At 42.1% G+C, this 18,929-nt stretch overlaps 1 protein-coding gene across 1 annotated transcript in view; it reads left to right on the forward strand.

Moving 5' to 3' along the window:
- Positions 1–18,929, forward strand: part of EEIG2 (EEIG family member 2) — a 72,138-nt gene that overhangs the window by 10,799 nt on the left and 42,410 nt on the right. The window contains exons 2-4 of the mRNA XM_063940118.1: positions 16,808–16,928; positions 17,039–17,068; positions 18,089–18,205. Of these exons, the coding sequence (XP_063796188.1) occupies positions 16,808–16,928; positions 17,039–17,068; positions 18,089–18,205 (268 nt within the window). The remainder of the gene's footprint in view (positions 1–16,807; positions 16,929–17,038; positions 17,069–18,088; positions 18,206–18,929) is intronic.

Genomic DNA, 18,929 nt, shown 5'->3' on the forward strand with positions numbered 1-18,929 from the left:
CCCCTCACTTCTTATATATCTCTTCTCCCCCTTCTCTGTCTCTCCCCTCACTTCTAAAATATATCTTCTTCCCCTTCTCACTTCTTATATATCTCTTCTCCCCCTTCTCTATCTCTCCCCTCACTTCTTATATATCTCTTCTCCCCCTTCTCTATCTCACCCCTCACTTCTTATATATCTCTTCTCCCCCTTCTCTGTCTTGCCCCTCACTTCTAAAATATATCTTCTTCCCCTTCTCACTGCTTCTATATCTCTTCTCCCCCTTCTCTATCTCACCCCTCACTTCTTATATATCCCTTCTCCCCCTTCTCTATCTCTCCCCTCACTTCTTATATATCTCTTCTCCCCCTTCTCTGTCTCTCCCCTCACTTCTAAAATATCTCTTCTTCCCCTTCTCACTGCTTATATATCTCTTCTCCCCCTTCTCTTGTCTCTCCCCTCACTTCTAAAATATCTCTTCTCCCCCTTCTCTATCTCTCCCCTCACTTCTAAAATATCTCTTCTCCCCCTTCTCTATCTCTCCCCTCACTTCACTTCTTTTATATTTCTTTCCCTCCTCTATCTCTCTCCCCTCACTTCTTATATATCTCTTCTCCCCCTTCTCTGTCTCGCCCCTCACTTCTAAAATATATCTTCTTCCCCTTCTCACTTCTTATATATCTCTTCTCCCCCTTCTCTATCTCTCCCCTCACTTCTTATATATCTCTTCTCCCCCTTCTCTATCTCACCCCTCACTTCTAAAATATCTCTTCTTCCCCTTCTCACTGCTTATATATCTCTTCTCCCCCTTTCTCTTGTCTCTCCCCTCACTTCTAAAATATCTCTTCTTCCCCTTCTCACTGCTTATATATCTCTTCTCCCCCTTCTCTATCTCTCCCCTCACTTCTTATATATCTCTTCTCCCCCTTCTCTATCTCTCCCCTCACTTTTTATATATCTCTTCTCCCCCTTCTCTATCTCTCCCCTCACTTCTTATATATCTCTTCTCCCCCTTCTCTATCTCTCCCCTCACTTCTTATATATCTCTTCTCCCCCTTCTCTATCTCGACCCTCATTTCTAAAATATCTCTTCTGGGTCATTCCATGTCAGTTCAACCAAGGGTATCCACCACCCATCTCAGATTTTCATGAAAATTTTTTTGTTAAGAGAGGATGTCAAAAAAACTATTTCTACCAAATATCTTGACTGTCTGACAATTTGTTTATTAAATATTGATTTTTCAATGTATTCAATTATTTACTAATCGCAGCTTCTTTATCCAGTTTATTTGAAGTATGACTGGTGTGTATTAAGGAATCACCACACAATTTGCACCCCTAAGGTAACTCTTCCTCCTGAATCCAAAGATCCAAACCAAATCACTTTGTCTGCCTTATGTTTCAAGTTATAGCAAAAACGCATGTTTTTCAAAAAGGCTTAATAACGCAAGGTTTAATCAACATTAGATATCCCAATTTCTTTTAGGTGTTTAACAAAGGTATACATTATTACCACACAAAAAATCAGCATGGCACTCTGGGGGTAATTCAGAGTTGATCGCAGCAGCAAATTTGTTAGTAGTTGGGTAAAACCATGTGCACTGCAGGTGTGGCAGATATAACATTTGGAGAGAGTTAGATTTGGTGGGTTGGGTTGTTTTGTTTCTGTGCAGGGTAAATACTGGTTGCTTTATTTTTACACTGCAATTTCGATTTCAGTTTGAGCACACCCCACCCAAATCTAAAGGGGGGTACTCACTGAGCGATCGCTGCTTAAAATCTAAGCAATCTGACTAGATTGCTTAGATTTTAAGCACGATCGCTCCGTGTGTAGCCCCCTCAGCGATAGCGATGCGCAGCCCCGCGCATCGCTATCGCTGCTGCTAGATTGGCCTGCATGCAGGCCAATCTAGCGGGTCGCTCACTTCACCCGCTGGGTGAAGTGAGCGGCCCCCCCGTCTCCCCCCGCGCGCTCAGCACAGATCGCGCTGTGCTGAGCGCCGGGAGAGATGTGTGCTGAGCGGTTCGCTCAGCACACATCTCTCTGCCATCGGCCAGTGAGTACTGGCCTTAACTCTCTAGTCACATGTTATATCTGCCCCCCCCCCACCCCCTTCAGTGCACATGGTTTTGCCCAACTGCTAACAAATTTTCTGCTGTAGCGATTTCCGATTTAAATTTTGTTACTCCACGCCCACCTTCCAAGAAGTGTTTGGTATAAGCCCTGGGAAGTGCTGCATTGTTTTTGTATGCTGAACATGCATGGACAGAATATGAACACCTTACTAAGCGCAATCAATTGCTGCGTGTACACCAGTAAATCGAGTACACACCAACACTCAAGAATCAAATGGTATTTCAAAAAGGAATTAATAGATAAAAGGCGCTCAGATAAATATAAATTGCATATTACTCTCATGATGTTTACACCAGTTCTGTATCCTGGATTGGTTTCTAGACTTGAAACAACATAAATGGGGGTAATTGGAAACTCACAACAAACAATCGTGTAATACTGTTGATATACAATAAATTCTACTATGTTCAAAGTAAATTATATTCTGCCTTAGATGATGCAGTGATCCACCACCAAATATTGTGCAATTATTGGGATGACATTCCACTCACAGCTGAATGATGCATTCATGCATGTAATATCATCATTCCAATATCCTAATCTGCCCCAACACCAAGAGGAAACGGTTATGGTGCCCATACACTTGTGCGATGCCCTGCGACGCAACATCGTGGGGCATCGCACTGGCAGTTCAGGTGCGATGAAATTGCACCTGAACTGCCAAAGTTATTACCATGCGATAGATTGCATGGTAATCACGTGATGGGCACGTCACTGCCGAGTGGGAGCGGCCTCCATCTGCTCTCGGCGGGTGCCCATTGCACATCGCAGTGCGATATGCGATCGCACTGCAATTGATAAATATTAAGTGCAGCACATACTATCTTGAGACGTGAGATTCGACCGGCGTGCCCGCGCATCGCGTCGAAAGGTACTAAAATGTTCATACAATCCTTCGATTTCTCTGACAGATGCGGTCGAAATCGAAGGTTAGCACCGATTAGCTCACAAGTGTATGGGCACTATTATAGAGGTTGCCCCCCACACAGTACACTCCCAGCAATCACTTGTAGTTGAGCATGTTATGATAGTCGTGCACAGATCTCAGGAACGTCTCTCATTAGCTTTTATTGTGCTTTCTGGAGAATTTAATAAAAGCTTACGGGAGATGTTCTTGAGATCTGATGCCAGCAACTCTGCATTCACGTAGATTCAAACTTTTTTTGGTGAAATGCAGGTGTAGTGACAATTTATGCAAAGTAAAGAAACTTTGCGTCCAACACATAATGCTTTTTCCAGAAAAGCTTTAGGGGTATATTCAATTGGGGTCGAAAGCTGCCGTCTGTCGAAAAGACAGCAGTTTTCAACTTTTTAAGGTTGAATCGTGATTCGACCTATTCAAACCCAGCTGTTTTTATACGACAAATCTGGGAATTTGACTTGTCGAATAGTACATGAATCGACGGTATAGCTGCCGATTCACGTACTTTTGATGGAAACGGGGCCAAATTCGACAGGATTTGGCCCTGTTTCCGACCATCTCAGTCCGACATAAAAAAATGTCGGACTGAGATGAGGAACTGTGGAGGAGACGGGGGAAAGCCATGGGCAGCCAGACGGGGAGAGCCGCGGGCAGCCAGACAGGAGGAGAGCAGTGCTGGAGGATGTCACAGCCGCCGCTCACAGCAGCGTCCACCCGGCTCCAGCAAGCAAGACCTCACTTGCTGGAGCCGGGTGGACGCTGCCGTGAGCGGCGGCTGTGATGCGGAGACGGGGAGTGGAGGGACGTGGAGACTGTGAGACAGAGAGACGGGGAGTGGGGGGGGGGGAGACAGGGGAGAGCCGTGGGCAGCAGCGCTGCTCTCCCCAGTCTGCCCGCGGTTCTCCCCCCGTCTAGCACCTGCATCTCAATTCGACTTTTTTAAAAGTCGAATTGAGATGACATTGAATAGCCCAAGTCGGATCCATTCCGACAAATGAATGTCAGAATGGATCCGACTTCAATTGAATATACCCCTTAATATGAAAAGCCACTGATTCTCCGGAGAGCTAATAAGGACCTGAATTCCATGTCTCGACTATACACAGGGAAAAGCCATGCACTAGAAATTGAACTATTTACTACTGATACACAAGTACAAGTACTACACCAACGTTGAATGTTTCTGACCTTCTATTTGGAAAATGATTCATCTGTAAGTCTGACTAAAAGCATTCTCATTCTGCTGTATGCAGGACGGGAAGCAAAATATTTCTGCAGTTGCTATGGCTATTGTATGTCAAATCACTTAAAATATGTTAAAATAGACCTCTTAGATACTGTGATACGCTGCAGGACAGTGTCGTATATTAGTGATATATGATCACATGTCTTCAGTTAATAGACTGCTGGTAGCAACAGCTTGTTATGTGCTACAGCAACACTCCCTTCTTTGATATGCTTTCATATTATGATCTTGATATGTACATTGTAAAGTATCCACATGACAGCCCATAATCACAGAAGAAGAGGATTGTACAACTGATATATTGGAATAAAATACTCCATGTATCATTTTTACATTGCATTAACATTTTAATTATTTGGGCTTGCGTAAGCTACGTTGACAGAAGGTGTGGGTAATTTTTAGTTATTTATTTAAGGCATAAGTCTTCTGAATGTCCTGGATTTGGTTGTATGTGATCAGGTACATGATAATCCTGCAAACCAGCCAACCAAGTGACTGGTTTAAATGATTAGCTTTCAGTGTTAGGACCGGAATAGTTCACAGCTGGAAACGGCTGAAAACCAGTTTTGCTTGGTTGTCAAACCTGTCCTATCCAGAGCCAGCTTTAGGCATAGGCAAACTAGACAAATGCCTGATGCATTTGGAATGCCTAGGGGCATAAGCAGCTTATGCTGATTAAAATGATATGCAGCATGCTTATATGTTGTGTGTGACTGTGGAAGTATCTGCATACGTATTCCTGGAAATCACTGTAACGTAGTATTTCGTATGCAGATGCAGCCACAGTCTCACACACAATATATGCGTGCTGCATATTATTTTAATCAGCAGAAGCTGCTTGTGCATCCTATAGCAATGCAAATAAGATGCATTTTTGGCAAAAAAGGTGCCCGACGTTAGCAGAGCTGCCAGCTGATTTCCGCCAGGCAGCTCCTGCTGCATGGCGTATTGAGGCAAGATGTATGAGGACACATCTGTATCCAAGCAGTGGTAGAGGTCACAGTGTTAGCAGCCGTGTGAGTGCGTTGTGCGGGTGGGCTGTTCGTGCAGTAGTGTTCGACATATGTGTGGGCATTATGTGTGTCGTGTATAAATGCATTGGTATTGTGTGGCATATGTGTAAGGGACATTATGGGGTGTATTCAATTGTTTGAAAAGTCAGTTGGGTGTCTGTTTTTTTCCTTTCTAATAGACAGGTAAAAACAGACTGTTAAATTCCTCCCTATGTGTGTCATGTGTATAAATTCATTAGTATTGTGCGGCATATGTGTGTCTTGTGTATAAATGCATTAGTATTGTGCGGCATATGTGTAAGGGACATTATGTGTGTCATTATGTGTATAAGGGTATTAATAAAGGTTGGCATATTGTGTAAGGAGCGTTATGTTTTTATGGATATTAATAATGTGTGTCATGTGTAAGAGGCATTACTGTGGGTGTGGTATAACGGATAGACAGTGTCTAGTTAGACAGTCAATAGATAGACACCACATGTTAGACAGTCAAAAGGTCAACAGGTCGACAGGGTCAAAAGGTAGACAGGAAAAAAGTAGTACAAAAGGTTGACAGGGTCAAAAGGTTGACATGAAAATGGTCGACATAAAAAAGGTAGACAACATTTATTTTTATTTTTTTGCATTTTGGGGGTTTATGTGGATAGTTTTCTCATCTGGCACCCCCAATTGTAGAAAGGCATCCCCTCACGGGGCTCGCTTCGCTCACCACACTTCGGGTAAGGTTTATAACCAACTCTATGCCGACATGGATAGAGGAGGTATAAAAAAGTCCAAATACATGTAAAATTGAAAAAAAAAAAACTACCTTTTCATGTCGACCTTTTGACCCAGTCGACTTAATGTCTGTCTAACATACAGTAGGGTGTCTATCTATTGACTGTCTAACTAGACACGGTCTATCTATCATCCGGATACCCATTACTGTGTGGTATTACGTGTATAAAGGCATTACTAATTGTGTAGCATTATGTGTATAAGGTGCTCTACTCTGTGGTGCAACGTATAGAAAGGATGTGAATTCTAATTTGAATAAAAAGCCATATGGTGTGGATGTGAATAAGAAGCAATTCAGTGGGATGTAATGTGAATAAGGGGCACTACTGTGAGGAGTAACATATATAAGGTAAAGTGGTACTACTGTGTGATGTAATGTGAATAAGGGACACTATCACATGAGATAATGTGAATAAAGTTACACTACTGTGTGGCGTAATTTGAATTGGGGATAATATAGTGTGGCCATGCCCCTTCCCAGCAAGAACACACCCCTTTTTACTGTGCACCGAATATGTGCACTGTTCGTATTTAAAATATAGGGGGTAGGAGCACCAAAATGAGGACTGCTATGGGTGAGGGGTGATGGTGCTGGGAAAGGGGTGCACGGTCAGAGGCGGAACTAGTGGCGGTGCTGGGGGGCACTAGCCAAAATCTTGCCTAGGCCATCATATTGGTTAGGGCTGGCTCTCGTCCTATCCACCCTACTGTCATTCAGCCACCCTCATGCTGTGAATGGAGATGATTTCCATACATCGTATATTGTATTGAGGCGCTCTGATTATCGGGGTGTTACCCTTCCTCTTATTGATGCAATCTAAGGTCCGCTTTAGATTGTTCTAAGCTGCAACTGTATTACAGGTTGAGTATCCCATATCCAAATATCCGAAATACGGAATATTCCGAAATACGGACTTTTTTGAGCGAGAGTGAGATAGTGAAACTTTTGTTTTCTGATGGCTCAATGTACACAAACTTTGTTTAATACACACAGTTATTAAAAATATTGTATTAAATGACCTTCAGGCTGTGTGTATAAGGTGTATATGAAACATAAATGAATTGTGTGAATGTAGACACACTTTGTTTAATGCACAAAGTTTTAAAAAATATTGGCTAAAATTACCTTCAGGCTGTGTGTATAAGGTGCATATAAAACATAAATGCATTCTGTGCTTAGATTTAGGTCCCATTGCCATGATATCTCATTATGGTATGCAATTATTCCAAAATACAGAAAAATCCGATATCCAAAATACCTCTGGTCCCAAGCATTTTGGATAAGGGATACTCAACCTGTATTAGTCTTTTATTCTTAGGGCTGAATTCAGTTAGTTGCAGTAAACTCTTTACCGCGGGTTTTGTATGGTCATTCCGCTAACTGCGTTTATGCTCTATCCCACTTAACGAACAATTCAATTGGAAAAGGCTTATCCCAACAGTTGTGGGGTAGTTTTGGCTGGTAATACCTGCTTTGATTGTGGAGAAATGATATTGTACCCCCAAAAGTGGAATAAAGTGGATAAAGTTATAAAAAGTTATTTAGTAGCTATAAAGCAAAGTGGTTGGAGCCCTTTAAAGGCATCAAAAGGCTGATTTTTGCATATTTTACTAAGCGTGAAACAAATTATAGGAAAATCGTGTTTTTTTTTTATTAGCAATTTAAAGGCTGTCGATGAAAATTGCTTGTATGAAAAAAAAAAAAACACTTGTAACTCACAGCTGCCAGGGTAAAAACCCTAGTCCCCCAGTACAGCACCCCCACATACAGTATATGTACCACATCATTTAACCCATTTATTCTGCTTTTTGCAGAATATCACCACAAAAATGACATGTCATTATTGGCCAGTTTATGCTAATTAAAGCATTCTACGTGCCAGATATGTCATTAGGGGGTGTCCCAGGGGATTCTGAATCAATTCCTAACATTTTGACATTTAAAATAGGGATTTTTTTCCTACATTTCTTCTGCTCATGGGCTGCAAACAAAAATTTGTGTTAATTCCTATGGTGAGTTAATGCAGGTTAATAAGTGCATCTAATTAAATACAAAAAAAAAAATAATCATGACCAGCTGCTTTAATCCACATAAACGGGTTAAAGTGGCTAATTGGATTCGGCACTCAGTGTTGTCCTATAATTAGTACTTGTGCAGATGTCTGTATAGTGGGGATAATTCTGAGTTGATCGCAGCAGGAACGTTGTTAGCAGTTGGGCAAAACCATGTGCACTGCAGGGGAGGCAGATATAACATGTGCAGAGAGAGTTAGATTTGGGTGGGTTATTTTGTTTCTGTGCAGGGTAAATACTGGCTGCTTAATTTTTACACTGCAATTTAGATTTCAGATTGAACACACCACACCCAAATCTAACTCTCTCTGCACATGTTATATCTGCCTCCCCTGCAGTGCACATGGTTTTGCCCAACTGCTAACAAAAATCCTGCTGCAATCAACTCAGAATTACCCCCATTGTGTGTGTGTGTGTGTGTGTGTGTGTGTGTATGTGTGTGTATATATATATATATATATATACATATACACATACATATACAAAGAGAAGAGAAGAACAAGCGCTTATAAAATAAAGGGAACACTTAAAACAACACAATGGGGTCGATTCTATTCGGCAACTAATGAATAGCGCCGGGAATTAGCTCCCGACGCTATTCAATACAGCAACTAATTACCTGCAATTGTCGGGAATTCTTCTCTCATCCCCGGGGGATGAGAAGAGAAACCCGACAAAAGTGCTGCCTCGCGGCCGGCGCGAGGCTGATTCTGTCGGGAATCAGCCTCGCGCCGGGGAGTTAAGTCGGAGAATGTCCGTTCTCCCGACAATTCAACCTGTTTTGTCGGCGAGAACGGGCCATCGCCGACGTAACTAGTTGCTGAATTGAATAGCGTCGGGAGCTAATTCCCGGCGCTATTCATTAGTTGCCGAATAGAATCGACCCCAATGTAACTCCAAGTCAATCACACTTCTGTGAAATCAAACTGTCCACTTAGGAAGCAACGCTGATTGACAATCAATTTCACATGCTGTTGTGCAAATGGAATAGACAACAGGTGGAAATTATAGGCAATTAGCAAGACACCCCCAATAAAGGAGTTGTTCTGCAGGTGGTGACCACAGACCACTTCTCAGCTCCTATGCTTTCTGGCTGATGTTTTGGTCACTTTTGAAAGCTGGCGGTGCTTTCACTCTAGTTGGTAGCATGAGACGGAGTCTACAACCCACACAAGTGCCTCAGGTAGTGCAGCTCATCCAGGATGGCACATTAATGCGAGCTGTGGCAAGAAGGTTTGCTGTGTCTCAGCGTAGTGTCCAGAGCATGGAGGCGCTACCAGGAGACAGGCCAGTACATCAGGAGACGTGGAGGAGGCCGTAGGAGGGCAACAACCCAGCAGCAGGACCGCTACCTCCGCCTTTGTGCAAGGAGGAGCACTGCCAGAGCCCTGCAAAATGACCTCCAGCAAGCCACAAATGTGCATGTGTCTACTGAAACGATCAGAAACAGACTCCATGAAGGTGGTATGAGGGCCCGACGTCCACAGGTGGGGGTTGTGCTTACAGCCCAACACCTTGCAGGACGTTTGGCATTTGCCAGAGAACACCAAGATTGGTAAATTCGCCACTGGCGCCCTGTGCTCTTCACAGATGAAAGCAGGTTCTCACTGAGCACATGTGACAGATGTGACCGAGTCTGTAGACGCCAAGGAGAACGTTCTGCCTGCAACATCCTCCAGCATGACTGGTTTGGCAGTGGGTCAGTAATGGTGTGGGGTGGCATTTCTTTGGGGGGCCACACAGCCCTCCATGTGCTCGCCAGAGGTAGCCTGACTGCCATTAGGTACCGAGATGAGAGCCTCGGACTCCTTGTGAGACCATATGCTGGTACGGTTGGCCCTGAGTTCCTCCTAATGCAAGACAATGCTAGACCTCATGTGGCTGGAGTGTGTCAGCAGTTCCTGCAAGATGAAGGCATTGATGCTATGGACTGGCCCGCCTGTTCCCCAGACCTGAATCCAATTGAGCACATCTGGGACATCATGTCTCGCTCCATCCACCAACGCCACGTTGCACCACAGACTATCCAGGAGTTGGCGGATGCTTTAGTCCAGGTCTGGGAGGAGATCCCTCAGGAGACCATCCGCCACCTCATCAGGAGCATGCCCAGGTGTTGTTGGGAGGTCATACAGGCACGTGGAGGCCACACACACTACTGAGCCTCATTTTGACTTGTTTTAAGGACATTACATCAAAGTTAGCTCAGCCTGTAGTGTGTTTTTCCACTTTAATTTTGAGGGTGACTCTGTTACAGAGTAACTCGCTTATATTCATTTTAGAGACATATATTATATTTTACTATTATACAAAGAATGAATTGATAATATTGGCTGCTGTAACCTGAGCCTAATTAACATCTCTACACTGTAGTCTTGGCTAGTTCGCATTTGAACAGACAATACCAGCACGTGGCCAGCTCAGCGCACTGATACAGCTAGCCCACATGCTGGGAAAGACACACACTTCCTGTGGATCACACCTCCCCATAGCTGGAACGCAGGTATGATATATCTACTTGAAATCACAGAGCTCACTCACTCAGAATCAACCTAGCCTCCAGAAGCATGGATTGCTCATCACCAGGACCGATCCCCTTACTAAGGCTAAGTATCATACTCTCTATATCTCATAGATAAATGGCATAGAATAGTTAAATATGTGTTTGTGGTACAGTAGTTGTGAAACGATTGGCATAGAATAGTTAATTTGGAAATACAAATGGCTTAAGGTTAATGGTACTTGTGCAATTATGTGATTGTTATGTGTTGGTGATAATACTCTGTGAAATCTGTAATGGTAATTGGAACAGTAGACAATCTGTAGCATAGCATTCCTGGTATGGTGATTTATAACAGATTGTAGTGATTTTATATAGTGCATCTTGCTGAAATATAGAAGTCAACACATACTTCCTTTTGTTACTGTACTCATGTGCTTGTAGCAATGGCATGCTGATACTTGTGGTTACCTGGTGATCTGGTCTTGTGATGGTTCATATAATATGGACAGCATACAATATGCTCTGGTTATTGAGATACTGTGTTGGCTTGGAATTGTGAAATGTGATTAGATGGCTTGGAATTGTGAAACCAGCACATATGCATTTTATTGAAGCTTATACATTCTGGAATCATGGGAGTTTTCCCAAAATGGAGTCCGCTTCTGTCCCATGCGGTCTGTGGACTATGTAGTCACATGCTGCCCCTCCCCCACACAAACACACACATAACCCAAAACCAATCCACTAAGATATTTTTAAGATATACAGCCTTCCAATATATATCAATAAACCTAGGATTTCATTGTATGCAATCTGGGGTTTAGCCGAGTGCTTTGAGTGATATCTCCCCAGTAATAAATAAATATATATATATATATATATATATATATATATATACATACATACATACATACATACATACATACATACATACATACATACATACATTTTCACACTTCTTTCATCCTGTTCTTTTCTTATATAGTTTGAATCTGTGAAACTATTATGTGGTGACTTGCATTGTATTTGTCCAATACTGTTTAATGATAAAAGTGAATTCTATGAGTAGCAATTATTTGTTGAAATACATTCTTATGTTTTACATTCTGTATGACTGGCGTGCATTCTTCCATGAACAGAATATTCCTAATAATTTAAAAATATATATATCTAGATGCAACCTCTGCGGGTTTGTTAATAAAAGGTACACAATTAGTGATGATTATTATAAATCACTAAAAGGGTTAAAATTATACATTTGCTTCAAAGATATGAAATATAGTAATATAATACAAACAATAGAATCAGACAGAGAAAAGGAGGGGAATAGACGAGAAGGAAAAAGTATACCCCTTATCAGACACCAAATCCAGACCTCCATGGGTTAATAAATTTGATCTCCATTGATAATTTTTGTGTGATTTTGTTGTCAGCACATTCAACTATGTAAAGAACAAAGTATTTAATAAGAATATTTCATTCATTCAGATCTAGTATGTGATATTTTAGTGTTCCCTTTATTTTTTTGAGCAGTGTATATCTATCTATCTATATATATATATATATATATATATATATATAAAACAATTTATTGATGTTGTGAGGATAAGTGAGCTTGCTATGATGAGTGCTGAATTTTCTGTTTGTATATATCTAATTATGTAGCCATGGGCTACATGCACCCCACCCTATGAGTGGTAAGTGCAGACATTGCACCCCGCTTCTGGGGTGGCGAGTGCTGTGGTTTTATATCACAATATCAATACTAGCATCTACTATAAACCGACTGATCGGAACACGGTTCTAAGAGCGAATAGCCATCATCCTGAATCACTACAATGAAGTGGATGCCAAACTACAGATCCAGAACATGTCTTTGAAATTTGAAGCGCGTGGATATTCAGCGGAATCTTTACAGAAAGCCAGATCAAAAGCACTGTCAACTCCACGACAGACAGCACTAACAAAGAAGGGAGAGAAGTCAATCAAAGATAGGATGATTTGGATGCAGGATTTCACTACGGCAAGTAAGCATCTCGTTACCAAGGCTAAAAACATCTGGCCGGTTGTCACCAGGGACAAAGACTTGCGAGTATTGAAGGACAGTTCGTTGATGGCCTCATACAGGAGGGGACGGAACATCAAGGACATTGTAGTCTATAATGACATTTCAGAAATGGGCCCAGATAGACCAGCCCATTTCCTCACACGGAAACCTGGCAACTACAGGTGCACAGGATGCACCACCTGTAGTTGCCTGGAGACAGGAGACAAATTCCAACATCCCAGATCTGGAAAGTCCTTCAAAATCAGGCATGCATTGACATGCACCAACAAGTTTATCGTATATTATATAAAGTGTCCTTGTGGCCAGTTATACGTAGGAAAGAGTATACAACAGTTTAAGGAAAGAATTGCTTTGCACGGATCAAGCATTCGTGCAGCCTTAGAAGATAAGGGGAGCGATTTACCAGTAGCCAGACACTTTAAGAACTTTGGTCATTCACTGGTTACCATACGCTACCGTATGATTGACCATGTTCCTCCCAATAGGAGGGGAGGTGACAGAGGAAGGACTCTCCTCCAGAAAGAGGCATGGTGGATCCATAAACTTTAAACAGTTCAACCATATGGTTTGAATGAAGCCTTAAGTTTCAACTGCTTTTTATGAATTTTCTTTCTTTGTTTTGTTTCAAGTTATTATGCAGTTTATTTTGGTGTTGTGACACTATTAGTATAGGCACTACTTCGTCAGATTGAGCATATTTTTCGATCTGGCCTGGGTAATGCGTGTACTATGTGTTTAAAGTAAGATATTGTCTTTTTCTGATAGATTAGTTTAAATATTCAGACATTGCTATTCTGATTTATTAGTGTTCATGTCTATATGCGATGATAGAATGGGACGGGCTTGGAGCTTTGTGCTATGGATGTCTTACATTTGTTATTTTCATTAGTATGTGCACTTTAGGTTCACAGACATATTCATGTACTCAGTTTATCACTTGTATTGTGTTTATGTTTTGTTCCTCCACTTGTGTACACACTAGATCACGCTATTTGCTCGGTGTTGTGGTGTTGCCTAGCAACCGATTCCAGTGGGTGATCCGGGGGCTCGCCCTGCCCTCGGCTACGGAGCGTCTGACGTCAGGACGCCGGGCCGAAGGAGCGGAAGTGAGCGCCAGCCGGGTCTCCTCGGGATCGTTGCTAGGCACCCGGCGTACACTGCACCGCAGGACCGCGCACCTCACACAGCTGACGGTGATTCCTCACACGGGATCGTGTGGGTGATGTCATAACCGGGCGTCGGGGGGGGGGGGCCGCGGGCAATGTCGTGATTGGTGTTTGGTGAGTTACTTTTATGTATTTATACATGTTGGTTGTATTGGTACTGGTTGTGTCTTGATAAAGGGGAGCAGTCCCCGAAACGTCGACTGGAACCAGTTTGGATGTCGTCTGTTATTTCATTCTGAGTGCCACCCACATTGTTTGTTTACATGCTCCACGGAGAGGTTGTGCACCGGACCAGTATACATCTCATAAGCGTGAGTGCCGGACATTTGTTTGTTCTATATATATATATATATATATGTGTGTATATATATATATATATATATATATATATATATATATATATGTATGTGTATATATATTCTTTCAGTATATTTGTTCTCTTTTCTTTCATTAAAGAGAATGTACACATAAAATACATGTTATTGTTTTATCCCATTGTTATTTTAACATGGAAGCGTTTCTGATGAAAGCATTACCTTTATAAATAATGTTACTACAGTGTGTCAGTAGTCCTGCCGTAATACTATAGGGTGTATTCAATACAAGTCGGATTTCCCGACTTGTCGGATAAACAGTAGTTTCCGACAATTTAAGGTCGAGTCCAGATTCAACCTTTTCAATTAAACTGCCGTTTATCCGACAAGTCAGAAAATCCGACTTGTTGGAAAGCTCGTGGAACGGCAGATTAGCCGTGGATCCACGTGTTTTGTCGGATTTATGGCCAAATCCGACAGGTTTTAGCCCCGTTTCTGACAATGTCAATCTGACTTTAAAAAAAAGTCAGATTGGCATTGTCTGGAACGGCCAAAGCCTGTCAGATTTGGCCGCTAATTGAATACTGAAATGTCGGATCCTTTCCGTCGGAGAGTATCCGACATCAATTGAATATACCCCTATGTGTGTTACTGACAGCATTTGGAGTTATTTTCAAGCACAGATGTTAAAGTGATTTGTTGCAGAGAGAAAATCTGCCTTTCTTTCTGACTCACAGAGGGAAGTGATGATTCAGAGGATGTGCCTTTTGTCCTATATTTACCTTACGCGTGGTCAGGGCTGTTTGTTATTGTTTGCTTGCCATGGGCAACCTAAGATGCCCAAACTATATCTGCAGGCAGCACGCACATATACAGGAGGCCTACACATCAGACTTTTCTATGATTACTGTGTATGTGTGACATGACCCGAGGCAGGACGCTCACTGTACCGGGAAGCTGCAATCAGGAAGTGTTACCAGGCATTTCCCATTTTTCTCATACACGAGGAAGATATGACTGGAATTACTTGTGTGACAAGAACGTAGAAACTCCAACCTAAATGTATTGTGAAATTCTTCAATAGAAATTTTCTATTTTGACCCGTTTATTTATATAAATGTCCCCCAGCATTCTCAGGGACTTATAAGTGTCCATTTATCTCACAAATAAATAGTAAATGCCTCCGTAGAAGCACCAGGATTTCCAACTAGACGCTTAGTAAATAAACCCTTAAGTCTTCCCTTAGTTCCCACAACCAATTCCTGATACTTATACCTATGTTACAGTATGTATTAATCCTCTGTCTGCTTATTACTTGTTCAGCCATGTTCCCTTTTTATACAACTTTGCGTAATCCTGGGTACCTTCTTTATGTTGGCACAGTTTCAATGGGTGTTCAATTCAATGTAATATATATGTGTTCCTACATCTCATGTTCCAGGGCAGCATTATATTGTGTTTATGAATGAGTCTCAAGTTCCCAGTGTGGCAGCTCGCAGTACGTGTGCTATAGTATATACTACAGCACGCAATAAAAGGGCGCTTCTATGCAACAAGCCTTTTTCTGGAGACCTAAGCATTGCTCATATGATCTCTGCTGCATCATTGGATGTACCATACTTTACCCTGAAGGTCCAAACAAGGACCTGGTGTGTCAGACTGGATTTCCAGTTCTACAAGGATACATGCATCTCTGCTGCCTTAAATATCAGCACAACAGTTCTGAGCATAAGATGAAAAGTGACTGTGAGAATTCAGCCTTACATACTGTAGATGGTATGTGTACATGTTTATTTCCTTGGGGCCCTTCACAGTAATCATCTGATAAGAAATTCACATTTTTAATTTTTCCTTTTTTTCTTTTTCTTTTTTTTTTTAAGTAAGTTTACTGCTCATTTCCATACGAGCAGTGTACATAGAAGAAACCATATCCCTGTACAGTCTGATGTAATGTATTGCTTATGCTGGAGTGAATTAAGGTTGTGGTTCAATTGATCGATAATGTTATGGTCAACACCAAATGAACAGCAGGTGCAAAAGGTCGACATGACAGTGGTTGACACGTGTTTTTATGGGGCCAAATGTGGTATATTTCATGTAATGTGACCACCATCAGTACAAACATGTACCCTCTCAGGCTCGCTTCGCTTGTCACAGGTTACTATTTCCAAAAGATGTCCATGTGGATAGTAAATCAAGCAAATGTTAAGAAAACATGTGGAAAACCCAATCCATTTATGTGTCGACCGTTGTCATGTCGACCTCTTGAGCCTGTCAACATTTTGTACCTGTTGACCGTTCATCTGTTGACCTTTGTACCTGTCGACCTAATGCATGTCGACCAAAACATTGTTGATCTATCACCCGGATACCGTGTATAAAGTATGCCAAGGGTTTACACACATAGTGGAAGCAGATAGCGGAGGCAGGTTACATTTTGTGCCCAGTAATGTAGTGAGGTCACCAGCTGCTAGTCACATGATAGGCTGCTCTCTTACGAATGTTGGTTCAGGGCATAAAATGGCTCCCTTCATTGTGTGCTGGGGACATGTGTGGTTTAAAATAAATTTTTTGTGTCCGTTTACCTCAATATGCTTTTGTCCCTTTTGTAGGGAGGGTGTCCAGGCTAACTGTGTGCGCTGGAGGAAGAAATTATCCTTCATGTGCAAAATGAGTGCAAGTGCGGCTTCTGGTATTCTAGATCCATGTGTCTGCAGGGTGTCTGTGCGCAAGGTAAGTGACTGGTCAGCTGCAGGCATAAAGGGTTGTTGCGGTTTCCAGCCTAGAATCTTGCTAGTTTGTGTAAAATAAATAACCTTCAATCTATGCTTTATCTGTTACAGGAGTTAAAAGGCGGGAAAGCATACGCAAAGGTAATATCTTATCTTATATTTTTATTTCATTCAGAATGATCTTGTGTTTAATATTCCAAATGTAGGGCTTGATTCATAGATATACGCATATCATGCAGCCGCTGTGCCGTTGTACGCTGCAGCTGTGTGATAATATAATGGTGCAGGAGGTGTCTTCTAGACGCCTCCTGCCAGCTTCTCTGTTCTGATTCTGCGTCTTAAGACGCAGTATCAGTACCTCTTCATGACCACTGGTCACCTGAGTAACCCTCAGGTAAGTCAGGATGACTGGGGAATCCACACTGCTAAAGCTAGGGAAGCTACATACAAGGACATACCCCCGTTTTTTTGCATGCTGCCTGTCGGCATCCCCAAACGCCAGCGGCATATCAATCATTCCGCTAGTTTGGGGCACTATGAGTGACATCACAGCCCTGGATCTGTACAAGCACAGTGAGGCTTCTGCACATGTGCAGATCCACAAACATTGGAGATGTAAGTAAATCATCAGGTTTACATGTATCTCTGAATTAGGCCCATAATCACGGATGTAGTTAACACACAATGTCATATTAGTAATAAGAAATACAAGTCCATGTTAGTTTTTCCTTCTAACGTTTTGCATTCTTTCTGGGAAGATCTTTTTCAATTTACTTCCTGAGTACATTTGCACAATCTCATAAATTGAGCACAATTTGTTGTTGAATTGGGTTTAAATAAATGGTGTAACAAGTTCCCTAGGTCTTGGACAGAACAGAAAATAGTACTCTGGTAACTGTGAGGCAGATGTATTAAGCCTGGTGAAGTGATAAAGTAGAAGGTGATAACGCACCAGCCAATCAGCTCCTAACTTCCATGTTACAGACTGGGTTTGAAAAATGACAGTTAGGAGCTGACTGGCTGGTGCGTTGTCACCTTCCACTTTATCACTTCACCGAGCTTAATAAATCTGCCCCTGTGTGTCCTGCTTGTATCCTCATTCAGGAAGTGTTCTGAGTAGACCATTACTGTAATACAGCTAATGGATTTCTGTGGTTACAGCTTGGCTTTGCAGACTTAAACCTTGCAGAGTTTGCCGGATCTGGCAACACAATCCGGAGATGCCTCTTGGAGGGGTACGACACTAAGAGAACACGGCAGGATAACTCCATTTTAAAGGTTAGTGAACTTGTGAGAGGAAACACCCTGTACATTACCGGTAATGGCTTACTATTTACTACTTATGTTAATTTGCAGATCTATCAATAGGTTTAAAATTCAATATTAATATTTATAATTGTGAACATTATGTTCTTTATACAGTATTTAATAGAGAATGTAAAGAATATGCTTTGATGTATTTTAGTATAGGATGTACTATGAGAAAAGGAACAATAAAGCTACATAAGGCTGCTCTGTTTTTCTAAACACAAAAAAACATGCAGAGTATTAGATCCTGGGTGGTGCACTCATGGGCCAGTGACCTGCACTGAGCAAACCACAAACCATTTTTCTAGAATGTATTTATTGGGTTTTACAAATAAAACAAATAGAAATACAGTACATAGAGGTGACAGTGACAAACAGAAGTACAGTATTATATAAATGTGTTATGCAACAGAGATGGCGGTACAGAAAACATATGAAAATGTCCAAAAAGAACCAAGGCCCTGATTCATGGGGGTCATTCCGACTCGTTCGCATGCAGTGGTTCTTCACTGCAGTGCGAACGGGTCGGGGCTGCGCGGCACCCGCAATGCGACGCCGCCAGCGCTGAAAGTGATAGCAGCGGCGATCGCAAGAAGCTTAACGGAGGGTAGGCGTTCTGGGGCGTCTACTCACCGTTTTCCGGGCGTGGAGATCCGAACGCAGGGGTTTGGAGGGCGGATGTCTGACGTCAATC

The sequence above is a fragment of the Pseudophryne corroboree genome, chromosome 9, assembly GCF_028390025.1.
Source record: "Pseudophryne corroboree isolate aPseCor3 chromosome 9, aPseCor3.hap2, whole genome shotgun sequence".
Lineage (NCBI taxonomy): Eukaryota > Metazoa > Chordata > Amphibia > Anura > Myobatrachidae > Pseudophryne > Pseudophryne corroboree.